The 22,332-nt window shown below is 40.2% G+C and overlaps 1 protein-coding gene across 1 annotated transcript in view; it reads right to left on the bottom strand.

Moving 5' to 3' along the window:
- Positions 1 to 22,332, bottom strand: part of CCDC162P (coiled-coil domain containing 162) — a 64,186-nt gene that overhangs the window by 34,264 nt on the left and 7,590 nt on the right. Inside the window, exons 2-4 of the mRNA XM_064294760.1 lie at positions 3,469 to 3,581; positions 2,210 to 2,345; positions 1,742 to 1,945 (exon numbers count right to left, since the gene is read on the bottom strand). Of these exons, the coding sequence (XP_064150830.1) occupies positions 1,742 to 1,945; positions 2,210 to 2,345; positions 3,469 to 3,581 (453 nt within the window). The remainder of the gene's footprint in view (positions 1 to 1,741; positions 1,946 to 2,209; positions 2,346 to 3,468; positions 3,582 to 22,332) is intronic.

Genomic DNA, 22,332 nt, shown 5'->3' with positions numbered 1-22,332 from the left:
GATTTGTCTCCCATCTCCCTACTTTACTTCTACCCCTGCAACACAATTAGTCTACCCTTGCCCACCTTCCCCCCAGTCAAGGTAAAAAGTCTTTTGACAATAAAGATTTTTTAAAAAATCTATTATCAAAATAACATATAACAGCTGTAGCATAGGGTAGGCTCAATATTAGCAAGAGAAAGATGTGTTTGTTTTATAGGTATGTTTTCTTTTCAAAACCAAACCCGTTGCCACTGAGTCGATTCCAACAGAGTAGAACTGCTCCATAGGGTTTTTCCAAGGAGTGCCTGGTGGATTCGAACTGCAGCTCTTAACCACTACATCACCAGGGTTTCTGTGTTTGCTAAAAAGGTGTGTTAATCCTCCTTTCTAGCTCCACTGAGAGGCAACTAACTGAACTCGACTAGCTATGAGCTGGGGTCAACAGAGGAGTAAAAAAAGATTTGAGGGGACGGTAAAGTCTGTGTATGGTAAGGGGCTAGGGCAGAGGGGGGAATGTTTGTTAGGGAAGGAAACCAACAAGAGAAGGGTCTCCTGGCTACTGAGTGAAGGTTAGACTCTAGGTGACTGAATGGAAAAATAAGAAAAAGTTTTCCATTATCTAGCACTTCTCTATTTAATATGGTAGCCTCTAACCGCACGTGGCTACTGTGCACTCAAAATGTGGCTTGTCCAAGATATGCTATAAATACAAATACACACCAGATTTTGAAGGCTTAGTCCAAAAATAATGTAAAATAGTTCATCAATTATTTTTTTATATTGAAATGATAATATTTTGGATATATTGGACTAAATAGATTATATTATTAAAATTTATTTCATATATTTCCTTTTTTTAATATGGCTACTAGAAAGATTTTAAATTATGCACGTGGCTTGCATTCTCTTTCTATCAGACAGCACTGGTCTAGACTTTGTGTGTGTGAGTGATCAATTAATACCAAGGTGTCCTATCCTTAGAGACGTGACAAGAGTAAGTCAGGGGTCACACCAACTTAGAATATTACTTATTTGAAAGGTAAATAGATTTTATTTCTTACATTTATAAATCCAGTATCTTTTAAGAAGACGAATTTTATATTAAATCCTATCTCCAGGAATAAACTTCTTACAGATTGAGATTAAAATATTGTAAGGATTTATTGTGTCTACAGTATTCCAAGAATATGTAGGCATTTTCAGTTTCATTCTCAAAGAAAGGGTTATAATATGAATTTTGTCATATTGGCTTTTTTTTTTTAAGGCAGGGTTCAAATTTTATAGACTTTATAGAAAAATATATTCATGAGACATCAAAAGCACCAAGAAGCAAACAGGTTTTTTTTGAGGAATAGAAGATTTTTTATTGTTCAGGTCTTTCAAATATTTTTCTACCTTTGTTTTTTAATTTGTATTCTCATGTGGGACTTGGAAAACAGGAAAGAGGCAAAAAGGTATTTCTAGCAACACCAAGGAGGTTCTTTTAAGAGTTTCTCTGTATAGACATATGGTTCTCAGGCTGGGATAACAGAAAGGGCCCTTCATGCTCAATTCACTGTAAAATCAACAAACTGTTTCCTTCCTATTGTGCCCTGTAGAGCTGTTTTGGCTTGCGCTCTGCATTTTGCTGTAGTTGAAAAGCCATTTCCCTAAGAAACCCCCATTGGTTACTCCATCGTGTTAACTGACTCCAGGAGCTAAGAAGGCGGCTTGGGAGATGGGGTAATCAAGGCAGAAAAAACCTAGCAGAATAGCTCACCTTGTGCTCAGCAGGTGTACCATGGACATAGTGCTCAGCTCCTAGGCCTTGCAAGGTGCCCAAGCCTCCTTTTGCGGTATTAACCCAGGAAGGGTCTTCCATGGTGGCAACCAAGTTCCCTGAAATCGAGGTAAGACCTGAAGTGTTGATCGTCAGGGTTCGCTCAACAGATCTGAAATAGTTCAGAATTCCTAAGCAGGTGCGCTGAAACAAAAAAAGAACAGAATCAGGACCCTGTTCTTTGCCTAGCCCCACCCCATGGAGTAGAACTTGTTTGGAAGAGCAAGGGTGGTATGCCAGCTCTACCACTGAGAAAGGAACACATCACCCCAGGCAGGTGCTGATTGCATGTAAAAATGAGAACACATGAAAAAAGCATAAAAATGTGTTGCTACTGGAGTGGTAGGAAAGCCCCCTTCCTAGACCGGAACAGACGGTTGAAACCAACAAGTGGGGCCACACACATACCTGCAGCTCCCTGATTCGCAGGTGGCGCAGATACAGAAAAGACAGGTAGGCTCCTTTCATCAAGACAGGATTCCCATCACTGGGCTCAGTCCCGTCATCTAAGCCCAGCAGTTGCAGGGTTGTAACATAGCTGTATCTTTAGCAGGCAGGAGAGATACAATAAACGCTTTTCATCGCAAAGTAGTTTGGAAAATTTACGTACATCAAATTAAAAAGTCATTTTATTTAATGTAGGGAGTTTCACAATGGCTATGCTTTAAAAATGCACTAGAGGAAAAGTAATTACTGTATATACATAAATATAAAAAGAAAAAACCCAAAATTTCTCTTACCAATCACTCTGATTAAAAACCCAACCCTCTCAGGGCACGTCTATGTCAATTGGCACAACATAGTACATAAAGACAAAGTTCTGCATCCTACTTAGGTGAGTAGCATCTGGGGCCATCTAAGATACAACTATCTGTCTCTTGCCATCCGGAGCAAAGGAGAGTGAAGAAACCCAAAGACCCAAATAAGCAATTAGTCCAAAGCACTATTGAACCACATGAAGCACAGCCTACACGACCCCAAGACCACAAGAACTAGTTGGTGCCTGGCTACCACTACCAACTGCTCTAACTGGGATCACAACAGAAGGTCCCGGAAAAACCAGGAGAAAAACTGCAGAACAAAATACAAAATTCACAAAAAAGACCAGACTTACTGGTCTGATAGAAACTGGAGGAACCCCCAAGTCTGATCCTGAACTGGAACTGAAGCCATCACTGGAGACCACCTTTCAGCCAAACCACAGACAGGCCCATAAAATGAACAATACCTGAGAGGAATGCGTTCCTTAGAACAATCTATTATACAAGATAAAAAGGGCAATATTTGCCCCAAAGAAAAGACGAAAAGGCAGGACAGGGTAGCAACTCAGGACGAAAGGAAACGGAGAACCTAGGACATAAATGGGGACAAGTGGCAGGTCCTTTGTGGGGAATGGAAGCAATATCATGGAACACTGTATGAATTATTGAGTAGGAAACTAATTTGCTCTGTAAACTTTCTCCTAATGCACAATAAAAACAACAACAACCAATCCTAGGATGCAACATTAATTTAGTTGTCTGACTTGGCTTTAACAGTTTTGCTTTCATTTTACCTTCAAATGTTTTTGAGTTAACATGTAGGCAATATATTAATCAGCTACTCAGTTTCCCCCACAATGTTTCAACCCATTTGCTTGAGTCACCAATAAAATGATTTGATTTTACCCTGTCTCTTTTTTCTGCTTGAAAGGCCCACCAGCATGTTGGCTGAGACTTATTTGTACTGGGTCATTCTCATTTTGTTCCACTGAAAGGTCATCTTCCTTCATATTTTCACTCTATCAAAAAAGGAGCATTAATAGGATTAAATAAACATTTGCAATATTATTAATAAAATCATAGCTGAGTCATCACAAAATTCAACCTCATGATCTAAAGTGTATTTAGATGAACTAGTAGAAGGGCATCTTGATCCATTTAAACCTGACATATGAAAATTTGAACTTCTAAATTGAATTAGGAGGCATTGTTTGACAAAAGTATTCACAGAATAGCAGCCACCCATTTTCCTGCCTTTTATGTGATTCACTTTACAAAAAGTAGATTATACATGTTTTTCAAGAATCTGTATGTTGGAACCTTGAATCTCTATTCTTGTCTTGTTCCACACTGAGCAAAATCAGTGGATTAAAATCTTCTTTCTATTAACTATATGACTTAGACATTAAAAGTCTCAAACGAGTCCTAGTAGTGTAACAGTTAAGAGCTTGGCTGCTAACTGAAAGGTTGACGGTTTGAACCTACCCAGCCATTCTGTGGAAGAAGGATCTGGTGATCTGCTGCCATAAAGATTTTCATTGTTGCTAAGTGCTGTCCAGTCAGTTACTTCTCGTAGTGACCCTATACACAACAGAATGAAACACTGCCTGGTCCTGCACCATCCTCACAATCTTTGCTATGCTTGAGCCCAGTTGCAGCCAGTGTGTCAATACATCTTGTTGAAGGTCTTCCTCTTTTTCACTGACCCTCTGCTTTACCAAGCATGAAGTCCTTCTCCAGGGACTGGTCCTTCTTGATAGTGTGTCCAAAGTACGTAAGACGAAATCTTGCCATCCTCACTTCTGAGGAGCATTCTGGCTGTGCTTCCTCCAAGACAGATTTGTTTGTTCTTCAGGAGGTCCATGGTGTATTCGATATTCTTCACCCATATGATAATCCAAAGGAATCAACTCTTCTCTCTTCTTCCTTATTCATTGCCCAGTTTTTGCATACTTCAGAGGTGATTGAAAATACCACAGCTTGGATCAGGCGTACCTTAGCCCTCAAAGTGACACCTTTGCTTTTCAACACTTTAAAGAGGTCTTTTGCAGCAGTTTTGCCCAATGCAACACGTCTTTTGATTTCTTGATTGCTGCTTCCATGGACGTTGATGATGGATCCAAGTAAAACGAAATCCGTGACAACTTCAATCTTTTCTCCACTTACCATGATGTGGCTTATTGGTCCACTTGTGAGGATTTTTGTTTTCTTTATGTTAAAGCGTAATCCATATTGAAGGCTGTAGTCTTTGATTTTCATCAGTAAGTGCTTCAAGTCCTCTTTACTTTCAGAAAGCAAGGTTGTGTCATCTGCATATAGTAGGTTGTTAAAGAGTCTTCCTCTAATCCTGACGCCACGTTCTTCTTCATACAGTTCAGCTTCTCAGATTATTTGTTCAGCATAGATTGAATAAGTATGGTAAAAGGATGCAAGCCAGATACACACCTGTCCTGATTTTGAACCATGCAGTATCCCCTTGTTCTGTTAGAACAACTGCCTCTTGGTCTATGTATAGGTTCCACATAAGCATAATTAAGTGTTCTGGAATTCCCATTCTTTAGAATATTGTCCATAACTTCTTACAATCCACACAGTCAAATGCTTTTTTAGTCAATAAAACACAGGTAAACATCTTTCTGGTATTCTCTGCTTTCAGCCAAGATCCGTCTGACATCAGCAATCATATCCCTCGTTCCATACCCTCTTCTGAAGCCAGCTTGAATTTCTGGCAATACCCTGTTGATGTACTGTTGCAACTGTTTTTGAATTATCTTCGATAAAATTTTGCTTGTGTGTGATATTAATAGGAGCTTTGGTGGCCCAGTGGTTAAGTGCTCAGCTGCTAACCGAAAAGTCGGCGGTTTGAACCCACCAGTCGCTCTGAGGGAGAAAGATGAGGCAGGCTGCTTCCATAAAGATTTACAGCCTTGGAAACCTTATGGAGCAGTTCTACTCTGTCCTCCAGGGTCGATATGAGTTGGAATTGACTGGACAGCAGTGAGTTGATTTGATGATATTAATGATATTGTTCGATAATTTCCACATTCTGTTTGATCACCTTTCTTTGGAATGGGCACAAATACGGATCTCTTCCAGTCAGTTGGCCAGGTAGATGTCTTTCAAATTTCTTGGCATAGACAAGTAAGCACTTCAGCATTGCATCCATTAGTTGATGCATCTCAGTGGGTGGTCCATCAATTCCTGTAGCCTTGTTTTTTGCCAATGCCTTTAGTGCAGCTTGAACTTCTTCCTCCAGAGCCAAGGTTCTTTTGATCATATACTACCTCCTGAAATCTTTGAACGTAGACCAGTTCTTTACTGGTGCAGTGATTTCTGTGTATTCCTTCCATTTTCTTTGATGCTTCCTGTGTCATTCAATACTTTGCCCATAGAATCCTTCAATATTGCAACTAAAGTCTTGAAATTTTTCTTCAGTTTCTTTCACCTTGAGAAATATTGAGCATGTTCTTCCCTTTTGGTTTTCTAACTCCAGTCTTTATGCATTTTATTTATTTATTTAGGTATGAAAGAGCATTTATTTACAATAAGAATCACAACGTAATACGTATTTAAAGAATCTGACAAGTACCACAAACATCAAAAATACATTCTTTGGCTGTGTAATTTTTTTATATATAATTTTTATGGTGCTTTAAGTGAAAGTTTACAAATCAAGTCAGTCTCTCACACAAAAACCCATATATACCTTGCTATGCACTCCCAATTACTCTCCCCCTAATGAGACAGCCCGCTTTCTCCCTCCACTCTCTCTTTTCGTGTCCATTTCGCCAGCTTCTAACCCACTCCACCCTCTTATCTCCCCTCCAGGCAGGAGATGCCAACATAGTCTCAAGTGTCCACCTGATCCAAAAAGCTCACTCCTCACCAGCATCCCTCTCCAACCCATTGTCCACTCTAATCCATGTCTGAAGAGTTGGCTTCAGGAATGGTTCCTATCCTGGGGCAACAGAAAGTCTGGGGGCCATGACCACTGGGGTCCTTCTAGTCTCAGTCAGACCATTAAGTCTGGTCTTATGAGAATTTGGGGTCTGCATCCCACTGCTCTCCTGCTCCCTCAGGGGTTCTCTGTTGTGTTCCCTGTCAGAGCAGTCATCGGTTGTACCCGGTACCATCTAGTTCTTCTGGTCTCAGGATGATGTAGTCTCTGGTTCATGTGGCCCTTTCTGTCTCTTGGGCTCGTAATCGCCTTGTGTCCTTGGTGTTCTTCATTCTCCTTTGATCCAGGTAGGTTGAGACCAATTGATGCATCTTAAATGGCCGCCTGTCAGCGTTTAAGACCCCAGATGCTACTCTTCAAAGTGGGATGCAGAATGTATTCTTAATAGATTTTATTATGCCAATTGACTTAGATGTCCCCTGAAACCATGGTCCCCAGACCCCTTCCCCTGCTACACTGGCCTTATATAAAAAAAAAAAATTTATAAGCATTCAGTTTATTCAGGAAACTGCTTTGCTTTTGGTTTAGTCCAATTATGCTGACCTCGCCTGTATTGTGTGCTGTCTTTCCTTCACCTAAAGTAGTTCTTACCTACTATCTAATTAGTGAATGCCCCTCTCACACCCTCCCTCCCTCCCCCTCTCATAACCACAAAAGAATGTTTTCTTCTCAGTTTAAACTATTTCTCAAGTTCTTATAATAGTGGTCTTATACAATATTTGTCCTTTTGCAACTGACTAATTTCACTCAGCATAATGCCTTCCAGGTTCCTCCATGTTATGAAATGTTTCACAGATTGCTCACTGTTCTTTATCGATGTGTAGTATTCCATTGTGTGAATATACCATAATTTATTTATCCATTCATCCACTGATGGGCACCTTGGTTGCTTCCATCTTTTTGCTATTGTAAACAGTGCTGCAATAAATATGGGTGTACATATATCTGTTCAGGTAAAGGCTCTTATTTCTCTAGGATATATTCCAAGGAGTGGGATTGCTGGATCATATAGTCGTTCTATTTCTAGCTTTTTAAGGAAGCACCAAATTGATTTCCAAAGTGGTTGTACCATTTGACATTCCCACCAGCAGTGTAGAAGTGTTCCAATCTCTCCACAGCCTCTCCAACACTTATTCTTTTGTGTTTTTTGAATTAATTCGTGCCTTGTTGGAGTGAGATGAAATCTCATTGTAGTTTTGATCTGCATTTCTGTAATGGCTAATGATCGTGAACATTTCCTCATATATCTGTTAGCCACCTGAATGTCTTCTTTAGTGAAGTGTCTTTTCATATCTTTTGCCCATTTTTTAATCGGGTTATTTGTCTTTTTCCAGTTGAGTTTTTGCAGTATCGTGTAGATTTTAGGGATCAGAGGCTGATCGGAAATGTCATAGCTAAAAGCTTTTTCCCAGTCTGTAGGTACTCTTTTTACTCTTTTGGTGAAGTCTTTAGATGAGCATAGGTGTTTGATTTTTAGGAGCTCCCAGTTATCTAGTTTTTCTTCTCCGTTCTTTATAATGTTTTGTATACCATTTATGCCATGTATTAGGGCTCCTAACATTGTCCCTACTTTTTCTTCCGTGATCTTTATCATTTTAGATTTTATTTTAGGTCTTTGATTCATTTTGAGTTAGTTTTTGTGCATGGAGTGAGGTATGGGTCTCTTTTCATTTTTTTGCAGATGGATATCCAGTTATGCCAGCACCATTTGTTAAAAAGACTGTCTTTTCCCCATTTAACTGTTTTGGGGCCTTTGTCAAATATCAGCTGCTCATATGTGGATGGATTTATGTCTGGATTCTCAATTCTGTTCCACAGGTCCATGTATCTGTTGTTGTACCAGTACCAGGCTGTTTTGACTACTGTGGTGGTATAATGGGTTCTAAAATCAGGTAAAGTAAGGGCTCCCACTTTGTTCTTCTTTTTTCAGTAATGCCTTATTTATCCGGGGCCTCTTTCCCTTCTATAAGAAGTTGGCGATTTGTTTCTCCATCTCATTAAAGAATGTCGTTGGGATTTGGATCTGAATTGCATTAAATGTATAGATCGCTTTTGGTAGAACAGACCTTTTTATAATGTTAAGTCTTCCTATCCATGAGCAAGGTATGTTCTTCCACTTATGTAAGTCTCTTTTGGTTTTCTTGCAGAAGTGTACTGTAGTTTTCTTTGTATAAGTCTTTTACTTCTCTGGTAAGATTTATTCCTAAGTATTTTATCTTCCTGGGGGCTGCTGTAAATGGGATTTATTTGGTGATTTTCTCTTCAATGTTCTTTTTGTTGGTGTAGAGGAATCCAACTGATTTTTGTATGTTTATCTTGTATCCCAGTACTCTGCTGAACTCTTCTACTAGTTTCAGTAGTTTTCTTGAGGATTCCTTAGGGTTTTCTGATCATGTCATCTGCAAATAGAGATACTTTTACTTCTTCCTTGCCAATCTGGATGCCCTTTAATTCTTTATCTAGACTAATTGCTCTTGCTAGGACATCCAGCACAATGTTAATAAGAGTGGTGATAAAGGGCATCCTTGTCTGGTTCCCGATCTCAATGGGAATGTTTTCAGGCTCTCTCCATTTAGGGTGATGTTGGCTGTTGGCTTTGTATAAATGCCCTTTATTATGTTGAAGAATTTTCCTTCTATTCCTATTTTGCTGAGAGTTTTTATCATGAATGAGTGTTGAACTTTGTCAAATGCCTTTTCTGCATCAATTGATAAAATCATGTGATTCTTGTCTTTTGTTTTTATTTATGTGGTGGATTATATTAATTGTTTTTCTAATGTTGAAACATCCCTGCATATCTGGTATGAATCCTACTTGGTCATGGTGAATTTTTTTTTTTTTGATATGTTGTTGAATTCTATTGACTAGAATTTTGTTGAGCATTTTTGCATCTACATTCATGAGGGATATAGGTCTATAATTTTCTTGTGGTGTCTTTACCTGGTTTTGGTATCAGGGATATGGCGGCTTCATAGAATGAGTTTGGTAGTATTCCGTCCTTTTCTATGCTCTGAAATACCTTTAGTAGTAGTGGTGTTAACTCTTCTCTGAAAGTTTGGTAGAACTATGCAGTGAAGCCATCCTGACCAAGGCTTTTTTTTTTTCCTGGGAGTTTTTTGATTACCTTTTCAATCTCTTCTTTTGTTATGGATCTATTTAGTTGTTCTACCTCTGTTTGTGTTAGTTTAGGTAGGTAGTGTGTTTCAAGGAATTCATCCATTTCTTCTAGGTTTTCAAATTCGTTTGAGTATACTTTTTCATAGTAATCTGATATGATTCTTTTAATTTCAGTTGGGTCTGTTGTAATATCACCCATCTCATTTCTTATTTGGGTTATTTGCTTCCTCTCCTGTTTCTCTTTTGTCAGTTTGACCAGTGGTTTATCAATTTTGTTGATTTTTTCCCAAAAACCAGCTTTTGGTCTTGTTAATTCTTTCAATTGTTTTTCTGTTTTCTATTTCATTTAGTTAAGCTCTAATTTTTATTGTTTGTTTTCTTCTGGTGCCTGTGGGATTCTTTTGTTGCTCTCCTTCTATTTGTTCAAGTTGTAGGGATAATTCTTTGATTTTGGCACTTTCTTCTCTTTGGATGTGTGCATTTATTGATATAAATTGGCCTCTGAGCACCACTTTTGCTGTGTCCCAAAGGTTCTGATAGGAAGTGTTTTCATTCTCATCAGATTCTCTGAATTTCTTTATTCCATCCTTAATGTCTTCTATAATCCAGTCTTTTTTGAGCAGGGTATTGTTCAGTCTCCAAGTGTTTGATTTCTTTTCCCTGCTTTTCCTGTTGTTGATTTCCACTTTTATGGCCTTATGGTCAGAGAAGATGCTTTGTAATATTTCAATGTTTTGGATTCTGCTAAGGCTCGCTTTATGACCTAATACGTGGTCTATTCTAGAGAATGTTCCATGTGTACTAGAAAAGAAAGTATACTTGGTTGCTGTTGGATGGAGTGTTCTGTATACATCTACGAGGTCAAGTTGGTTGATTGTGGCATTTAGATCTTCCGTGTCTTTATTGAGTTTCTTTCTGGAAGTCCTGTCCTTCACTGAAAGTAGTGTGTTGAAGTCTCCTACTATTATTGTGGAGCTGTCTGTCTCACTTTTCAATGCTGATAGAGTTTGTTTTATGTATCTCGCAGCCCTGTCATTGGGTGCATAAGTATTTAATATGGTTATATCTTCTTGGTGTATTGTTACTTTAATCATTATATAGTGTCCTTCCTTTTCCTTTCTGATGGATTTAACTTTAAAGTCTATTTTGTCAGAAATTAATATTGCCACTCCTGCTCTTTTTGATTGTTGTTTGCTTGATATATTTTTTTCTGTCCTTTGACTTTTAGTGTGTTTGTGTCTCTAAGTCTAAGGTGTGTCTCTTGTAGGCAGCATATAGACTGATCTTGTTTTTTAATCCATTCTGCCTCTCTCTGTCTCTTCATTGGTGCATTTAGTCCATTTACATTCAGCGTTATTATGGACAGGTATGAATTTAGTGCTATCGTTTTGATGTCTTTTTTTGTGTGTTGACAGCTTCTTTTTCCCACTTGATTTTATGTGCTGAGTAGATTTTCTTTATATATTGTCCTTTCCTCATATTTGTTGTTGTTGATTTTTGTTTCTGCTGAGTCTCTATTTTTCCTTTGTATTTTATCTTGATGAGTAGGATAGTTTGTCTCCTTTGTGGTTACCTTATTATTTACCCCTTTATTTCTAAATGTATAACTAACTTTTATTTCTTTGTATCGCCGTATCTTCCTCTCCATATGGAAGGTGTATTATTACATTTCTTAGTCCCTCTTTATTATTTTAATGTTGTCTTCTTTTATATAATAACATCGCTGTTACCCTGTTTTGGGCTTTTTTTTTTTTTTAATAATCTTGCTTTGTTTTTTTCGATTTCCCTGTCTGGGTTGACTTCTGGTTGCTCTGCCCAGTGTTCTAGTCTTGGGTTCATACCTGATATTATTGATTTTCTAACCAAAGAACTGCCTTTAGTATTGCTTGTAGTTTTGGTTTGGTTTTTACGAATTCCCTCAACTTGTCTTTATCTGGAAATGTCTTAATTTCACTTTCATCTTTAAGAGAGTTTTGATGGATATATGATTCTTGGTAGGCAATTTTTTTCCTCCAATTTTTTAAATATGTCATCCCATTGCCTTCTTGCCTGCATGGTTTCTGCCAAGTAGTCCGAGCTTATTCTTATTGGCTCACCTTTGTAGGTGACTTTTCGTTTTTCCCTCGCTGATCTTATAATTTTCTTTTTATCTTTGGTTTTGGCAAGCTTGATTATAATATGTCTTGGTGACTTTCTTTTAAGATCTACCTTATGTGGAGTTCGATGAGCATCTTGGATAGATATCTTCTCATCTTTCTCAGTATCAGGGAAGTTTTCTGCCAACAAATCTTCAGCAATTTTCTCTGTATTCTCTGTTATCCCTCCCTGTTCTGGTACTCCAATCACTCATAGGTTATTTCTCTTGATAGAGTCCCACATGATTCTTAAGGTTTCTTCATTTTTTTTAATTCTTTTATCTGATTTTTCTCCAAATATATTAGTGCCAAGTGATTTATCTCCAAGTTCAGAAATTCTAGCTTTTACTTGCTCAATTCTGCTCCTCTGACTTTCTATTGAGTTATCTAATTCTGTAATTTTATTGTTAATCTTCTGAATTTCTGATTGCTGTCTGTCTATGGACTTTTCCAGCTTATTAAACTTTTCATTATGTTCCTGAATAATCTTTCTAATTTCTTCAGTTGCTTTATCTGTGTGTTCCTTGGCTTGTTCTGCATATTGCCTCATTTCCTTCCTGATGTCTTGAAGGGTTCTGTATATTAAACTTTTGTATCCTGCATCTGGTAATTCCAGGAATGCACTTTCATCTAGAACATCCCTGAATTCTTTATTTTGAGAGCCTGTTGAGGTGATCATGGTCTGTTTCTTTATGTGACTTGATATTGACTGTTGTCTCTGAGCCATCTAGAAGTTATTGCCTACTGTGTCTTAGCTGCTTGCTTTGTTTTGTTTTGGTATGCTCCTATGGGTTGCTTGAGTGAACTAGCTTGATTATTTTCACCTTTGGAGCTCTGGTGTCCTATCCCCAGCTGGCTAGAGCTGTTATCAGGTATATCAGTCTAGGAGTCCATTCAGTTTTCTTGTATGAATTCAGCTCAGGTTTCCAGATAGCTGATCATCAAGTGTGTGGTACAGGCTCTGTCCTGCAGTCTTAGAGGGGTAGGGGTGACTGGCGAATATACTGGTATCTGATGGCAGCAGGGCGTCATGCTCTGAACAAGGTAGGGGGCTGGTAACTTACCCGCAATTTTCTGTGAGGAAAACGTGTCTCTGTTCCCTAGAGTGTGCTGGTGGGTGAGTTCTGCAGAGGGACCACAGGCCCCCAAAGTTTTTGGTTGTAAGGACTGGGGGGTATCAGTTATCTCTGGGCCCCTGTCATGGGTGGCTGGGTGATCTGAGTGGAGCTACCAGTCCTTAGGTCACTGATGTGGGTAGGTGAGGACCTTGTTTAATAGGCAAAGCAATGTCAAACACCTACCTCTGCACTGCACAGCTGAAATGGTTAGAGCTTGCCAACAAGGGCTTATTCTCCCCATAGCCCACACAGGTCCATGCAGAAGGGAAAGGTGCTCAAGGTCCACGGACAGTTTATGCCTGGACAGGAGCCACTTCTGTCCTGAGCTCCCACAGTTAATGGAGCTAGCAAATTATCTTTTCCCCCCAGTTGCAAGTTTTTTCCTTCCCCAAGGCTGGGAGGATGGCTCTAGGTGCTCACCAGGGTCTATCTCAGGCCCAGGGATTCAGCTGCTGAAGCTGGCTTGGGGGTAGGGGAGGCGCAGTAAAATATACGCAAGTACTTAGCTTTTGCCAGGATCGCCGTTCTCCTCAGGTTCCGGAGGTGTGAGCAGGCTGTGTGGCTGGCTGCTTCTCCCTGAGGAAACTGCGGCCGAATGCTAATACCAGTCCGCTGCAGCCGCCACTCTGGGAATGGTGCCTGAGGGCTCCCCGCAATTCAGATCCAGTAACTCTTCTCTACTTCTGAACAGCCTCTTCCTCCCCCTGCCCCTCGGTTCATTGTCTAAGCTTGCCTTTGATGCTCAGGGCTCCCAGCTTTTCACAAATATACTCATTTCGCTTGTTTTTTTGGGTCTTTGACGTAAAGAGGGCTTGACAGAAGCATCTGTCTATTCTGCCATCTTGGCTCTGCCTCCTTTACACATTTATTTCAATACTTTACTTTTGTCTTCTCCAGCTGACCTTTAAAGTCTTCTATTAGCTCATTTACTTCATTATTTCCTCCATTTGATTTAGCTACTCTACATTTAAGAGCAAGTTTCAGAGTCTCTTCTGACATCCTATCTTGGTCATCTAGTATTGCTATAACACAAATACCACAGGTGGATGGCTCTAATGAAGAGAAATTTATTCTCTCACAGTATAGTAGGTTACAAGTCCAAATTCAGGGTGTCAGCTCCAGGGGAGAGCTTTCTGTCTCTGTCAGCTCTGGAGGAAGGTCCTTGTCATCAGTCTCCCCTTGGTCTGGGAGCATGTCAGTGCAGGAACCTCAGGTCCAAAGAATGCACTTTGCTTTCAGCACCGCTTCTTGGTTGTATGAAGTCCCCCGTCCCTCTGCTCACTTGTCTCTTTTATATCTCAAAAGAGATTGGCTTAAGACACCAATCTTGTAGACCTCATCAATAATCTAACGTATTACTTCATAGTGATAGGATTTACAACATATAGGGAAATCACGTGTCTGTCAGTTTGTCATACTGTGGGGGCTTGTGTGTTGCTGTGATGCTGGAAGCTATGCCACCAGTATTCAGATACCAGCAGGGTCACCCATGGAGGACAGGTTTCAGCTGAGCTTCCAGACTAAGACAGACTAGGAAGAAGGACCCGGCAGTCTACTTCTGAAAAGCATTAGCCAGTGAAAACCTTATGAATAGCAGCAGAGTATTGTCTGATATAGTGCTGGAAGATGAGCCCCCCAGGTTGGAAGGCACTCAAAAGATGACTGGGAAAGAGCTGCCTCCTCAAAGTAGAGTCGACCTTAATGACGTGGATGGAATAACGCTTTCGGGACCTTCATTTGCTGATGTGGCGACTCAAAATGAGAAGAAACAGCTGCAAACATCCATCAATAATCAGAACCTGGAATGTATGAAGTATGAATGTAGGAAAATTGGAAATTGTCAAAAATGAAATGGAACGCATAAACATCAATATCCTAGGCATTAGTGAGCTGAAATGGACTGGTACTGGCCATTTTGAATTGGACAATCATATAGTCTACTATGCTGGGAATGAGAACTCGAAGAGGAACAGTGTTGCATTCTTCGTCAAAAAGAACGTTTCAAGATCTATCCTGAAGTACAACGCTGTCAGTGATAGGATAATATCCATATGCCTACAAGGAAGAACAGTTAATACAACTATTATTCAAATTTATGCACCAACCACTAGGGCCAAAGATGAAGAAATAGAAGATTTTCATCAGCTGCTGCAGTCTGAAATTGATCGAACATGCAATCAAGATGCATTGATAATTACTGGCGATTGGAAGGCGAAAGCTGGAAACAAAGAAGAAGGATCAGTAGTTGGAAAATACAGCCTTGGTGATAGAAACAATGCTGGAGACTGAATGATAGAATTGTGCAAGACCAATGACTTCTTCATTGCAAATACCTTCTTTCACTAACATAAACGGCAGCTATACACATGGACCTCGCCAGATAGAACACATAAATCAAATCGACTACATCTGTGGAAAGAGACAATGGAAAAGCTCAATATCATCAGTCAGAACAAGGCCAGGGGCTGACTCTGGAACAGACCATCAATTGCTCACATGCAAGTTCAAGATGAAACTGAAGAAAATCAGAGCAAGTCCATGAGAGCCAAAATATGACCTTGAGTATATCCCACCTGAATTTAGAGACCATCTGAAGAATAGATTTGATGCATTGAACACTAGTGATCAAAGACCAGATGAGTTGTGGAATGACATCAAGGACTTCATCCATGAAGAAAGCAAGAGGTCATTGAAAAGACAGGAAAGAAAGGAAAGACCAAGATGGATGTCAGAGGAGACTCTGAAACTTGCTCTCGAAAGTCAAGCAGCTAAAGCAAAAGGAAGAATTCATGAAGTAAAAGAAATGACCAGAAGATTTCAAAGGGCCTCTCGAGAAGACAAAATAAAGTATTATAATGACAGGTGCAAAGAGCTGGAGATGGAAAATCAAAAGGGAAGAACATGCTCAGCGTTTCTCAAGCCGAAAGAACTGAAGAAAACATTCAAGCCTCAAGTTGCAATAGTGAAGGATTCCATGGGGAAAATATTAAATGATGCAGGAAACATCAAAAGAAGATGGAAGGAGTACACAGAGTCATTAGACCAAAAAGAATTAGTCGATATTCAACCATTTCAAAAGGTGGTATCTGATCAGGAACCAACGGTACTGAAGGAAGAAGTCCAAGCTGCTCTGAAGGCATTGGCAAAACACAAGGCTCCAGAATCGATCGAATATCAATTGAGATGTTTCAACAAACAGATGCAGCGCTGGAGGTGCTCACTCATCTATGCCAAGAAATATGGAAGACAGCTTCCTGGCCAACTGTCTGGAAGAGATCCGTATTTATGCCTATTGCCAAGATAAGTGATCCAACTAAATGTGGAAATTATAGAACAATATCATTAATATCACGTGCAAGCAAAATTTTGCTGAAAATCATTCAAAAATGGCTGCAGCAGTATATCGACAGGGAACTGCCAGAAATTCAGGCCGGTTTCAGAAGAGGACATGGAATCAGGGATATCACTGCTGATGTCAGATGGATCCTGGCTGAAAGCAGAGAATACCAGAAGGATGTTTACCTGTGTTTTATTGACTATGCAAAGGTATTTGACTGTGTGGATCATAACAAACTATGGATAACACTGTGAAGAATGGGAATTCCAGAACACTTAATTGTGCTCATGAGGAACCTTTACATAGATCAAGAGGCAGTTGTTCAGACAGGACAAGGGGATACTGATTGGTTTAAAGTCAGGAAAGGTGTGCGTCAGGGTTGTATTCTTTCACCATACCTATGTAATCCGTATGCTGAACAAATAATACGAGAAACTGGACTATATGAAGAAGAACGGGGCATCAGGATTGGAGGAAGACTCATTAACAGCCTGTGTTATGCAGATGACACAACCTTGCTTGCTGAAAGGGAAGAGGACTTGAAGCACTTACTAATGAAGATCAAAGACCACAGCCTTCAGTATGGATTACACCTCAACATAAAGAAAACAAAAATCCTCACAACTGGACCAATGAGCAACATCATGATAAACGGAGAAAAGATTGAAGTTGTCAAGGATTTCATTTTCCTTGGATCCACAATCAACAGCCATGGAAGCAGCAGTCAAGAAATCAAAAGATGCATTGCATTGGGTAAATCTGCTGCAAAGGACCTCTTCAAAGTGTTGAAGAGCAACGATGTCACCCTGAAGACTAAGGTGTGCCTGACCCAAGCCATGGTATTTTCAATCACATCATATGCATGTGAAAGCTGGACAATGAATAAGGAAGACGAAAGAAGAGTTGATGCCTTTGAATTGTGGTATTGGCGAAATATTGAATACACCACGGACTACCAAAAGAACAAACTAATCTGTCTTCGAAGAAGTGCGGCCACAATGCTCCTTAGAGGCAAGGATGGCGAGACTGCGTCTTAAATACTTTGGACATGTTGTCAGGAGGGATCAGTCCCTGGAGAAGGACATCATGCTTGGCAGAGTACAGGGTCAGTGGAAAAGAGGAAGACCCTCAACGAGGTGGATTGACACAGTGGCTGCAACAATGGGCTCAAGCATAACAATGATTGTAAGGATGGTGCAGGACCAGGCAGTGTTTCGTTCTGTTGTGCATAGGGTTGCTATGAGTCAGAACCGACTCAACAGCACCTAACAACAACAACAGGGAAATCACATCAGATGATAAAATGGTAGACAATCATACAATACTGGTAATCACAACCTACCCAAGTTGACAGATATTTTGGGGGGACACAATTCATTCCATGACACATCCATTTTGTTTTTTTTCTTTCTTTCCTCTCTTTTTATTGACTGTCAAGGATTGAATTATGTCCCCCCAAAAATGCGTGTACCAATTTGGTTCGGCCATGATTCCCAGTATTGTGTGATTGTCCTCCATTTTGTGATTGTAATTTTATATTAAGAGGATTAGAGTGGGATTGTAACACCACCCTTACTCAGGTCACCTTGATCCAATGTAAAGGGAGTTTCCCTGCAGTGTCGCCTGCACCACCTTTTATTTCTTAAGAGATAAAAAGAGAAGCAAGTAGAGAGTTGGGGACCTCATACCACTAAGAAAGCACTACTGGGAGCAGAGCATGTCCTTTGGACCTGGGGTCCCTGCAGCTGAGAGGGACCTTGACCAGGGGAAGGTTGAGGACAAAGACCTTCCTCCAGAGCCAACACAGAGAGAAAGCCTTTCCCTGGACCCAGTGCCCTGAATTTGGACTTTTAGCCTACTTTACTGTGAGGAAATAAATTTCTCTTTGTTAAAGCCATCCACATGTGGTATTTCTGTTATGGCAGCACTGGATAACTAAGACAATGGCCTTTTGCTGTCTTCATGTATAATGTCCTCATGTCATCCCACAACTCGTCTGGTCTCCAGTCATTATTGGTCAATGTGTCAAATCTATTCTTGAGATGGTCTCTATATTCAGGTGGGGTATGTTCTGCTTTATGCAGATGACACAACGTTGCTTGCTGAAAGTGAAGAGGACTTGAAGCACTTACAGATGAAGATCAAAGACCACAGCCTTCAGTATAGATTTCACCTCAACATAAAGAAAACAAAAATCCTCACAACTGGACCAATAGGCCACATTCATGATAAATGGAGAAAGGATTGAAGTTGTCAAGGATTTCATTTTACTTGCCTCCACCATCAACACCCATGGAAGCAGCAGTCAAGAAATCAAAAGATGCATTGCACTGGGCAAATCTGCTGTAAAAGACCTCTTTAAAGTGTTGAAAAGCAAAGATGCTACCTTGAAGACTAGGGTGTGCCTAATCCAAGCCATGGTGTTTTCAATCGCCTCCTATGCATGTGAAAGCTGGACAATGAATAAATAAGACTGAAGAATTGACACCTTTGAATTGTGGTGTTAGAGAAGAATATTGAATATACCATGGGACATCATGCTTGGTAAAGTACAGGGTCAGTGAAAAAGAGGAAGGCTCCTGTCTTAGTCATCTAGTGCTGCTATAACAGAAATACCACAAGTGGATGGCTTTAACAAAGAGAAGTTTATTCTCTCACAGTTCAGTAGGCTAGAATTCAGGGCGCCTGCTCGAGGGGAAGGCTTTCTTTCTCTGTCGGCTCTGGAGGAAGGTCCTTGACATCAGTCATCCCTTGGTCTGAGAGCATCTCAGCACAGGAACCTCAGATCCAAAGGATGCACTTTGCTCCTGGCACTGGTTTCTTGGTGGTATGAGGTCCCCATGTCTCTCTGCTCACTTCTCTCTTTTATATCTCAAAAAAGATTGGCTTAAGATACTGCCTAATCTTGTAGATCTCATTAATATAACTGCCACTAATGTGTGAATCTATCTCATTACATCATAGTGATAGGATTTACAACATACATGGAAATCACATCAGAAGACAAAATGGTAGACAGTCATACAATACTGGGAATCATGACCTAGCCAAGTTAACAGATATTTTTGGGGGACACAATTCAATCCATGACAACCCCCAATGAGACGGATTGACACAGTGGCTGCAACAAGTGGCTTAAGCATAACAACAATTGTAGGATGGCGCAGGTCAGGGCGGTGTTTTCTGTTGTACATAGGGTTGCTATGAGTCAGAACCGACTCAATGGCACCTAACAACAACAACGTACTCAAGGTTGTACTTTGGTTCTCATGGATTTGTTTTAATTTTCTTCAGCGTCAACTTGAACTTGCATATGAGCAATTGATGGTCTGTTCCACAGTCAGCCCCTAACCTTGCTCTGTCTGACAATATTGAGCTTCTCTATCATTTATTTCCACAGATGTAGTCGATTTGATTCGATTCCTGTGTATTCCATCTGGTAAGGTCCATGCATATAGTTGCCATTTGTGTTCTAAAAAAAAGGTATTTGCAATGAAGAAGTTGTTGGTCTTGCAAAATTCTACCATTGGATCTCTGGCATTTTTTCTATTACCAAGTCCATATTTTCAAATTACCGATCCTTCTTTGTTTCCGATTTTCACATTCCAATTACCAGTAATTATCAATGTATCCTGATAGCATGTTCGATCAATTTCAGACTGCAGAAGCTGATAAAAACCTTCAATTTCTTCATCTTTGGCCTTAGTGGTTGGTGTGTAAATTTGAATGATAGTCGTATTAACTCATCTTCCTTGTAGGTATATGGATATTATCCTATCACTGAGAGCATTGCACTTCAGGATAGATCTTGAAATGTTCTTTTGGAATGATGAATCTGACGCCATTCCTCTTCAATTTGTCATTCCCAGCATAGTAAACCATATGATTGTCTGATTCAAAATGGCCAATACCAGTCCATTTCACCTTACTAATGCCTAGGATATAGATCTTTATGCACTCCATTTTCACTTTTGACGACTTCGTACATTCCACATTCCTATTATTAATGGATGTTTGCAGTGTTTCTTCTCATTTAGAGTCACGCCACATCAGCAAATGAAGGTCTCGAAAGCTTGACTCCACCCACATCATTAAGGTTGACTCTACTTTGAGGAGGCAGCTCTTCCTCAGTTGTGTTTTGAGTGGCTTCCAACCTTGTCTTCTGGCACTATATCAGACAATGTTTCACTGCTATTCATAAGATTTTCAGTGGTCAATTTTTTTAGAAGTAGATTGCCAGGTCCTTCTTCCTAGTCTGTCTTAGTCTGGAAGCTCCACTGAAACCTGTTCACCATGGGTGACCCTGCTGGTACATGAAATACAGGTGGAATAGTTTCCAGCATCACAGCAACACGCAAACCACTATAGTACAACAAACTAAAGATGAGGGTAATCTCCGTAAAGATCACAGCCTAGGAAACCCTGTGGGGGTGTTATACTCTGTCACATGGATTTACTACGAGTCAAAAATCGACTCCACGGCAACCAACAACACAACAGCCTGTTTTCACATTTTTTAAATGTAATGATAATGAAAAATGATAATTAGTTGCTGTGATAATTAAATGATTGAATGTATATAAAGCCTCTAGCGTAGTGCCTGGAACTTAACAGGTGCTTGGTCGATGCTAGTATCTGCATCAGGAACTGCTGTAGTCAGTCAGCTCTGCAGGGTCTATCACAGAGTTTTTGTTTCACACTTATTTCCACAGTCTCTTGATGCTGAGAGGGATGCAGCTGTACATCCAGTGAAAACTGTAGATTAGATGATTCTTGTCTATGGTCCTGCCCCTGTCCTTCTGGGAGGCCCTTCTTAGTTGTTCTCTCTGCCTGTACCTATTTCTACACCCCATTTCATAAGGCATGCTCTTCCATAGTAGCACTAACCCCCACTAAAGCACTGAGTGGCACTGGCTTAGCATGGAACCCTGCCTCTGGGTTAATTATATTCCAATAGTTTTTGAAATTTCAAAAAGTTCTTATAACATGAACTTCTGGTTGTTCCCCAATATCCATTTTTCTCTTTTCTGACAGAAATTGAATTTTTAACTAGGCACATGGCCACCCAGAATAAATATGACATTTCCCAGCCTCTCCTGCAGCTAGACACAGCCATGTGACTATGCCCTGGCTGATGGAATGCAAGTGAAAGTGTCATGTGGCAGCTTCGGGGAATTTCCCTGAAGAGGCAGCTTCTCCACCTGCTGCCTAGAACACGAACATGGCAGCTGGAGCTCCATCTCAGACCAGGCATTGATCTCCGGTTTGGAGGCCAAATGTGGTGGAACCCATGATGGAAGGAGCTAGGCTGTCTGAGGACTCCATGGAGCAGAGCCACCACACCAACTCCATACTTCCTACCCATAGATATTAATATGAGGGAAATATTTCCATCCTACTTAATCCTTTTATTTTGTGTTTTGCTATGATCAACAGGAAGTAATCCTGGTAATGCAGTGGTTAAGTGCTCAGCTGCTAACTGGAAAGGTCGGCAGTTCAAACTTATCTGCCACTCTGTAGGAGAAAGATATGGCAGTCTGCTTCCATAAAGATTATGACCTTGGAAATGCTGTGAGCCAGCTCTACTCTGCCCTAAAGGGTTGCTATGAGTCGGAATCAACTCGAGGGCAACGGGTTTGGTTTTTTTGTTTTTGGCATGAGCAGCAATCAAACCGAATCTGAACTATTACAGTCCTCAAGACTCTAAAGATAGACTTGCAGGATTTATGATAGGCAAGTGGGAAGAAAATTTTGAACAGGGATATTAGGAAGGGTAGGTGAGAGAGGGAGTAGTCCAATGAGGTATCACTAAGTAGCTGTCTATTCTGCCTTTGGGCAGAGTTAGCTCTTGTGTGTTCTGGGTTTATTTCTGTGTCAGTGCTCCACAATTCTAGGAATGGAAAAGACCCTGGGAGGTGATGTGGTACACCTCAGCTCCTTAATACAGAATCACAAGACTATTATCCCAAAGTGAAGAGAATCTGTTATTTTTTTTAAATCTATAGGAAAGTTGATATACCCTCAGGGAAGATGACTTTTGATGGTTTCTATGAATTTTGAGTGAGAAGGGCTCTATGGAACATTTTGCCTCCCTGGCTTATGGTG

Source organism: Loxodonta africana, chromosome 1 (genome assembly GCF_030014295.1).
Source record: "Loxodonta africana isolate mLoxAfr1 chromosome 1, mLoxAfr1.hap2, whole genome shotgun sequence".
NCBI lineage: Eukaryota > Metazoa > Chordata > Mammalia > Proboscidea > Elephantidae > Loxodonta > Loxodonta africana.
Note: the sequence above shows the minus strand (reverse complement) of the source record. Positions and strands in the feature narration are given on the sequence as shown.